The sequence below is a fragment of the Panthera tigris genome, chromosome B2 (genome assembly GCF_018350195.1).
Source record: "Panthera tigris isolate Pti1 chromosome B2, P.tigris_Pti1_mat1.1, whole genome shotgun sequence".
Lineage (NCBI taxonomy): Eukaryota > Metazoa > Chordata > Mammalia > Carnivora > Felidae > Panthera > Panthera tigris.
The window spans coordinates 105364121-105373296 of record NC_056664.1 but is presented as its reverse complement, the minus strand read 5'-3'; the positions used below and the strand labels follow the sequence as shown (position 1 = coordinate 105373296).

Below are 9176 nucleotides of genomic sequence, written 5' to 3'. Positions count from 1 at the left end.
TCTCATTCTCACCTTATCACATGTGCCAATGTTGCAAAACACTGAAAAAGAAAGGCATACTATTTTCCTCCTCTTATCCTTTAGTTTAAGGTGGGCAGTGTAGGGTTTTTATCAGACCTTTCCACTCAACCCACCCGGTCTACACAGTGAGGCCACCCGGAGGAAGTGCTGTCCCAAAACAAAGTCCCGTTCTCTTTCTGTTGTGATTACATCACGAGTACAGGGAAGAAGTGTGAGGGAGGAAAATGTAAAGAATTCTATTCTTATGGACTAATATTTTAATGTTAGAAGGCTATATGCAGCCCGCTGAGAGCCTGGATTAGAAAAATGGCCTACATGTAGAACAAACACTTTGATAAATGTTGTCCCAATTAATTCTTACTTGTAAGTCTTCAATAACATTTGTTTTATATATTTGAGAGAGAGAGAGAGAGAGAGAGAGAGATGGAGGGAGGGAGAATCCCAAGCAGGCTCCACACTGTCGGTGCAGAGCCCGATGCAGGGCTCGAACTCATGAACCATGAAATCATGACCTGAACCGAAGTCAGACACGTAACTGACTGAGCCACCCAGGTGCCCTGCATTAATATTTTTACACACGAGGAAACTGAAGCCAAGGGTTATATGGAACAGACTGAATATACAAATGGGTAAATAAAAACTGAACTCTGACTCACAACCCACAGCCGTTAAGTGCAGAAAAGCAACCCATTTTATCCACAGTAACCAGCCCAGAAAGCCAGTCTTGCTGTTAAGTCAGACTTGTAGGAGGTCAGACCGCTACTTCTAGTTAACAATCCAGGAAGCCAAGCAATAATGCCTACATCAACCCCGGATCACTAAGTTTTGATTAATAGCTGACAGCCTCCATAATTTCTGTCCCCACTTCCAACTTAGGGCCAACCCGAGAAAGCCAAATACGCATCCCTAACCAATGATCTAGTTAATCCATCCAACAGCTTCCCTAGGTCATCAGCCTCCCTCCTTTCTTTTCCATGATAAAGCTTTGCACCCCCCTCTGCTGCCTTTCAGTCTCTCTCGGCCAAAAGGCAAGTGATGGTGGTCGACTCCCCTGCTATAGCAAGCTTGAACAGACTCTGCTGGTTTGGTCGGGCTTCACTTATTTCCAAAATAACTCCGCTATCGTGGCAGATCAGGGCCTGGAACCAAGATCTACCTGACTCCAAACCCAGCCTCTTTCCACCGTACCACTTGCTCTTTTGTGGAGGCTGAGCCTCTCAAATGCCTTCAATAGCCTGGCAGGCAGGGCACCAATAAGGGGCAGGGCTCTGTGATTTGGCATAGTTTATTTTTACACTTAGTATGCATATAAAACCATGTAAACTCCACAAAGTAAACGGTTTATCCCCTAAAATAACCAAAAAGTCTGCCGTGAACTTCCAGCACCCTCACTATTTTAATATTTATACTTTCACAGAGAGTCATAGTCATACAAATAGGATTATAATACGTTTTTTAGGTCAAGGATTTTTTGGTCCACATTTTGTTAAGCACACACTTTCCTCTTTGGCAAAAGAGGTCAACTCCCCCCCTGCCCCAGGGAACCCAAAGCAAACAGACAAAAAGCACTGAACATGAGGTACAGCTGAGGTCCGGACTAATCTGGAATTAGAGACACACACTCAAGGGAAACACGGTTTCTTACAAAATCAGTTCACTTCCCAACCATCTCAGTAGAAAAGCTCAACACGGATTTTGCCTTTGTCACTTTCGTAAGAACACACTTTAAATAACTTTGTGCTTCAGAGTACAATGTGCTGTTTCTAAAGAAAGTCATGAAAAGTGTGGGCATCTGACCTCAGCCGTATTTTCGATCTGAGGTACAAAAGCATCTGTCACAGTAATTCAGACTACAATCGCTGTGCTGCCTTCGTTCAGTTTGTGGGGAGAGCAGTTTTGGTTGTTGTTAGGTCTCAGCACTTGGCTTTGCAGAGTTTCAAGAGGTGGATTTGCACGTGAAAGCTGCACAGTATCTGCTAGGCCTGAGGTGAGGAAGAGGCAAAGTGGGACCTGGCCTTTGTCCCACTCGGGCAGGGAGGCCCCCTGGGGGCCACAGAGACCTCCTGCTCCTAGCGCGCCCCTACTGGCCTCCACAAGTCCCATCTGAAGTGGAGTCTAAGGAACAGGCAGCTGCTGAGGTGGCTGTGTTGTGTTCCGTTTTAATCTACAATCCTAATTGCTAACCACCACCCTGGTGCGCTTCTCATGCTTCAAGTAATTTCATTCCTTCCGGAAGAATGTTAGCAATGCTTTTAGTTCTAGTCACCAAAGGAGAGGAAATGAGCCACAATAACAAGATTCAGTTTAAACAGACCTGCTGCTAACACAGTATCGGATAAAATATACTTAAAAAGTGAACATACTATTATATACGATTTCGCAACAGCTGCATTCTCCCACTTAACCACTGTGCAGAACTAAAACTCTGATAAAGCGAACTTAAGTTACTTTAATTCATGTTAAATACAACTCTGTACAGATTGCACATTTTATACCAAAGCAGCTCAATATCACAGACAAATGAAAATGCTATCTGGAAATTTTCATTTTTCTAGCCCAACAAAAACCAACAGACCCCTGCCCTAAGGGTCAGAACAACACCAGATGCACCACTTTGTAAACAGTAGGAGAGGTGGTCCCTCGGACTCCACCGCAGGATCCTATGAAATCACACACACACACACGCTCACACACACGCTCACACACGCGCACTTGAACATCTCCCCTCTTCCAGGGCCGCACACAGCCCGCCGCTCGGTACCGCAGCAGGTTGCTTTCACAGTGTGCTCACAAAAGAGCGGTCATGGCCGTGGGGCTGAGGGGTCGGAGGCAGTCTCTGGGGGCCGCGTAGGCGGCGCTGGCGGCTGGCTTTGCCCGCGGCTCCTGGTAGTCGGGGTGGGCGCGGTCCGCGGCCTGGCCGCCGGCCGTGGGCCGATCGTAGCCCGGGCGTGCGGCTGCGGGCGCGGGGTGAGGCGGCCTCTGGTAGGGCGCGCCGCCGGAAGATAGCGAGTGCGTGTGCGCCGGCCGGGGCCCGGGCACCCTGTAGCCGGAGAAAGTGTGCGCGCGCGCCGCGTGGCGCTCTACGATGGGCGTGGCGTACTCGGGCTCGGGGTTGGTCAAGGGCAGGGCGTACTCGTGGCGGCCGGCCAGCAGGGGGCGGTCGTAGTGGCCGCAGGCTTCGGCGCTAGGCGGGGTCTCCTCCTCCGTGTCCATGGGACGGAAGGTGGAGCCCTTCCTCGCCACCGTCCCGGTGCCAATCATGAGCGGAGGCTGGTAATCTGCAATCAAAAGCGCAGGAGACACACCACGTGTGTGTCACACGGATGCGAGGGCAAGCCGGTTGTTTGCAGACGGAGGTGCTCTGCGGAACCAACTCGGCTGAGCGCCTAACCGGTAGCAGGCAGGATGAGAAAGCCCGAGAATGGGAAAGACGTACATGGCACACACACGGACTTGCGCAACCATACTGCTGCTTTAGGAAGCCTCGGTGGGTCACTAGAACCCGGAGAAGACAGAGATTACGCTTCCCCACACCTAGGGAATGAGAGGGGAAATACCTCCTGGAGCTCTTAAACTGGCCCTTGAAATGCCAAATTTGGGGGGGGGGTGGTGGTTGCTGTGAGAAAAGGCAACAGTGATTAAATAACCTGGAAAGAGGGGCGCCTGGGTGGCTCAGTGGGTGTAGCTTGGACTCTTGATTTCTGCTCTGGTCATGATCTCATCTTTGGAGAGATAGAGCCCACCAGTGGGGTTCTGCGTAGACAGCCCTGGGCCTGCTTGCAATTCTCTCTCCCTCTCTCTGTCCCTCCCCAGTCCACCCCCCCCCCCCCGCCAATAAACTTAAAAAAAAAAAGTAAAGATGGAAAAATGAGAAACAAACAAAATCAAGCAGTCACACACTAGGGGTCTGGCAGCAGCCTTGGAAAGGTCACACTTTGGAGACAGGAATCAGAGAAAGTTATTACCAACGATGTCAGTCATGAGGCTAGAGGGGAACCAAGGTCCCTTCCCGGATGTTAAGCCCAGAAGCCTGGGATTCACAGTCCGGAAGCCACTTGGGAGAGGAAACATATGGAGCGTTCTTGGGGAGGGTTAGGAACAACAGGTTCAATTTTGGACACACTGAGGAACTGGTGACACTGACAGGCAGAGGTGTCTAGCAGGTGAGAATGACTTCTCAGGGACAGGGAGGGAAGTCTGGGCTTAGCAGACAAAGTGCAAAGAAGGGCTCTCTATTGGGAGCTCTGGAGCAGGGTGGGTGCAGCTACTGAGGAGAGAGACTGTGGCTGAGTGAGGGCAAGAGCGAGACCCTAGGGGGGCCTTACACAGTCAAGGTGTTGGAGAAGGACCACACAGTGGGGAAGGAGGGCATGCTGCACCAGAAGCTAAAGAAAAAAGAAAGGAAGAAAAGGATAGACATGGGGGCCTTTTCTCCCCTGTTTTGTCTGCAAGGCAGCACTAGACTGTCAGCAGGAAAGGAATTAAGAGGATGGATTTTGGGTGGAGAGATGCTCTTTGTTCTGCAGCAGCTCAAGCAACCTTTCCACTGGTAGCTTTCTGACTTTGATATATTCATGAACTTCTGGGTCAGTAGGCCTGGGGCATGGCCTGAAAGCCCACACTTCTAGCAAGTTCCCTGATGCTTCTGGTCCTCAGAATGCACTCTGGGTCATGAGAAGCTAAGTGGGGCGACCCAGAGTGTGGTCCACAGATGCCTATGTATCTGAGAACCGAGACAGGTCTGCAAAAAGACAAGCACACAAATTGAGAGCAAGTGTTTAGCAACTCCCAGCAGCTTGAGAGAGTATACTTATGTCCGTTGAATCTAATAAAAGAATTAGAGCTTTGTATTTTGTATGTCTTTTTTAAAATGTCATTACTGGGGTGCCTGGGTGGCTCAGTCGGTTAAGCGTCCGACTTCAGCTCAGGTCACGATCTCACGGTCGGTGAGTTCGAGCCCCGCATCGGGCTCTGGGCTGATGGCTCAGAGCCTGGAGCCTGCTTCCGATTCTGTGTCTCCCTCTCTCCGCCCCTCCCCCGTTCATGTTCTGTCTCTCTCTGTCTCAAAAATAAATAAACGTTAAAAAAAAAATTAAAAAAAAATAAAAACAAAAAATAAAATGTCATTACTTCCACTTTATACAACTGACCCTTAAACAAAGGGGTGGAACGGTGTGTGTCCACTTATAGGTGAGTTTTTTTCAATATAGTATATAGTACTGGAAACATATTTTTCTCCTTCCTGTGATTTTCTTTTTTCTTTATGTTGAGAGAGAGTGAAAGAGAGCATGTGCACGTATGCATGCAGGCAGGGGCGGGGCAGAAAGAGAGAGAGGGAGATAGAGAATCCCAAGCAGGCTCCGTGCTGTCAGCACAGAGCCCAACTCATGGCTGGATCCCATGAATCGGGAGGTCATGACCTGAGCTGAAATCAAGAGTCAGACACTCAACTGACTGAGCCACCCAAGTGGCCCTCTTCCTTAGGATTTTCTTAGTAACATTTTCTCTAACTTACTTTATTGTAAGAATATAATGTATAATGCAAATCACATGCAAAATGTGTGTCGACCCACTGTTTATGTTACTGGTAAGGGTGGAGGCAACAGTGGTTGTTTTGGTCAGCAATAGGCTGTTAGTAGTTAAGCTTTGGGGGAGTCAAGTTATACATGGATTTTTGTGCAGGGGGTGGGCATCCTTAAACCCCTTGTTGTTCAAGGGTCAACTGCATTGTATTTTACAAAAGCAGTGGTTTCTGACAGATTAGAAATAATTTTTTCAAAGGCAAAAAATGGATCCCTCTCCACAGACAGTTTGAGAAGCCTGACCCTCAGTGATGGCTTATCAGGAACACAGAGGTCATTCGAACACTGGACAGGTTCTTTCATCTCCTGTCTCCTCTTTTCTCAAGGGCAGGAACTGGGCTTAATTCATCTTTCCAGTCTCCCTTCCTTAGTGCCTTAACCAAAATCTTAGCAACAGATTATTTAAGGGCTTCCAGATTTTCGTGGTCCCTCAGGGCCATTGCTATAGCTATGCTGTAGCTCTCTCAGTGTTCATTTGTAACACTTTGCAGAGGAAAGAGAGGACCGTACACATTGCTGATTCCTTGGGCCCCATCTCCACACCAGGTTTTAGTCATATTTCCCTCCTGGTCTCCTCACTCCCATGGGCAGCACTTGCTGCCTCGTAACACCGTCACAGAGGCCTGACACGTACCTGCCATATCACTTGTGATGAGATCTAACTTTTGTGTCACCTCCTTTTCATTATCATAGCTGATGGTAAATTCAGCCGACTGGTGTCTGGCAAAGGGATACTTGATCTGCTTCCAACAGTCTGGAATAAAGATAACACGAAACCAACATGTATCTCAGAAGTGTAACGCACATAGTCTCTGACGTGTTCCTCGATGGGCTGGACGTCAGGCCGCCTTTTGCCGGCTGACCGTGATGAGTGTGTGGCATGGCTCCCAGATTATGTGTAGGGAAACAGCATGCTGAGGTTGTTAGGACAACAGCAAACACTGTTCCATGCATGTTTTCCACTTGTATCTAGGTTGCCACCAGGGCAGGTCCCAGATTATGCCTCTGTTACACCACCTGGGCATGGTTTTCCGTAATCTACACAGATACAGCATTCATGTCTCAGAGGAGTCAACACAGCTGGCTGCTGAGACCCTGTGCAGGTGGGGTCCCAAGCTGCCCCTGAGATTCTGAGGGGTCCTGCCCTGCTGCCCTCTCTGGACTACAGCTGACTCATTGCTTGGGGTACCCTGTGTCCTAAGGATTCTCTGAAACCTGAACATGAACCCTGCCCGGTTCTTCCTTCGCTCTCCCGGAGTGGAAAATACAGTGGAAGCCTGGAGATGCAGAGCAGTACCGGACAAAGTTCAGTTCACAGATGCAGCTTTTATAACTTCTCCCGGATGACAAGCAGTGTGGTGGCTTAAACTCCAGTGGCCAAAAAAAAAAAAAAAAAAAAAAAAAAGAATGTTGTGATGGGATAATGCTGAACAAAAGTAAAGGTCACTGGCCATGAGAACTCTCCATTAAAATAAAGAGATAGGCCACAATATTCCATTCCTTTTAGACTTGCTAACTTAAAGGCTGCATATCTTCATTTTTTGACGATGTAAGTGTGAGCCACATAATTTTAACCAGCAGACCCTGTCCCTTCTCGAAGACAGAATAAAACTGTGGAGTTTTCTGTCAACCAACCTGTTTTCTGGGCCTGAGCTGATCCATATGGATTTCCTTTCTTCTTCCTCCTACAGAAACAAAAAAATCCTACTTGAAAAGGTTTCTAAGTGAGGAGTACTGTTTATAAAATAATACTTGATACTTTCTACCTCTACACAACTTGTTTTTAACACATAAATTAGCATTTTATCTTGGCCAAAGTAATGCTGCTTTTCTATGCATGAGCATCTGAAAAGCAAACATTTTGGTTTTGTAATTAGTTGCATGATTAGAGGAGAAATTTAAAAATGTCAAGTCACATACTTTCTAAAGGCGGCAACGATTCCCATTCCAGCAACCAGCAGAGCCAGGAGCACCAGTGGAATAACAACAGTTGTGACATTTATTCCTGAGAAGGGGGAAAAGCCACACATTACAACAGAAAGGAAGTGCAACCGAATTGCTCAATCTAAAACTGAACACTGATTTGAAAGGTCTTCCACAGTTTAATACACGGGGAAAATGAATATGTGCTAGGCATTTACTGATGTCAGACAGCAAAAAGAGAGGATTTCCAAATCCTGGCTAAAGGGGCGCCTGGGTGGCTCAGTCGGTTAAGCATCTACTCTTGATTTCGGCTCAGGTTGTGATCTCACGGTTCATGAGATCGAGCCCTGCCTGCATCGGGCTCTGTGCTGACAAGCGCAGAGCCTGTTTGGGAATTTTTCTCTCTCCCTCTCCCGCTCTCAAAATAGATAACATTTAAAAAAATAAATAAATAAATAAAATAAAATCATGGCGAAAGTTAAAGAAAATAAAATTTTTTTTTCCCAAAAAGGCGATTTTTGATGGTCCTCAGGGATTAACACTTACTCTAAGCTTGTTGTTTGGACGATATTAGACTCCCAAATCAGAATTGAGGGGGAAGGTTTACAGGAGCTACTCAGAGAGGTGAAGGACTTAAGCACAGGGTGGAGCTCAAGTACCCAGTCTCCCCCAGATGGTGGGCACGTTTGCACTTGTACAATAACAGCAGCTGGGGAGGGGGAAGGGAAGAGAAGCCCCATGCTTCCCGTTACCAGGGCTTTGGAGCTGTGGACCGAGAGGAAATGCAGCCTGATGACCTCAAACAGCACTTCCACTCTGCCGCACGGAACACCGTGTCTTCCTACTTTAAAAAAGGAAATCACTTGAACGGCCGCTAAAGCAGGCCCCAAGTTTGTAGAAACTAGGCAAACTAAAGGAGAAAGATTTGTTCTTCACCCTTCTTTATCTTTGATCCCTGGGAAGAAAACAACGGGATGATCGGTAGTGGAAATGTGCAGTTTGTGAAAGGGGGAGATAAGGACCTTAGAAAGGAACAAAAGTTATGTGACTAACACTGGTGTTATTTACAAGAGTGGAAATTTGGGAAAAATCTAACAATTTAAACATCCAACAATAGGGGAATGGTTAACTAAATGATGGTATAGCCGTATGAGAAAATATTATAAAGATATTAACAATTGTGTTTTGCAATGATTTAATAACCTTGGAAGATCATCATAATACAATGTTAAGTGAAAAATACTTGCTACAGAACAAATTACAGGTTTTCCTCAAGGTGATTTACATAAATATAGTTGACTGGATATAGTGGGATATGGTGATTATCTACAAATGCTGATTTATGGCTTTTTATTTTCTTATTTATCTCTAATCTTACTGAATTTTATAAAATTAATATGTATATTATTTTATATTCTGAAAAAGTAAATGTACTTTTAATGTTTATTGCTTGAACTGACGATACATTTACATGTTCAAACTTCAAAAAGTATAAAAAAGCCTCCCTCCTACCTCTGTTCCTTCTCTAGAGGAAGCCAAATTATATTTCTTGACATTCTTCTGGAGATGCTGGAATGATTATACATATATATTCATTCTTTATTCCTCATTTTTTACACACATGGTAGGCTATACAGACTGTCCTATACC

The 9176-nt window shown here is 46.4% G+C and overlaps 1 protein-coding gene across 2 annotated transcripts in view; it reads right to left on the bottom strand.

Moving 5' to 3' along the window:
• Nucleotides 1-596: 596 nt before the first annotated feature.
• DCBLD1 (discoidin, CUB and LCCL domain containing 1) overlaps nucleotides 597-9176 on the bottom strand; it is a 56605-nt gene continuing 48025 nt past the window's right edge. For both annotated transcript variants that reach the window (XM_042987063.1, XM_042987064.1), the window contains 4 exons: nucleotides 7524-7608; nucleotides 7239-7288; nucleotides 6238-6357; nucleotides 597-3299 (listed from right to left, as the gene is read on the bottom strand). In XM_042987063.1, coding sequence (XP_042842997.1) covers nucleotides 2809-3299; nucleotides 6238-6357; nucleotides 7239-7288; nucleotides 7524-7608 — 746 coding nt within the window. In that variant the 3' untranslated portion in view covers nucleotides 597-2808. The remainder of the gene's footprint in view (nucleotides 3300-6237; nucleotides 6358-7238; nucleotides 7289-7523; nucleotides 7609-9176) is intronic.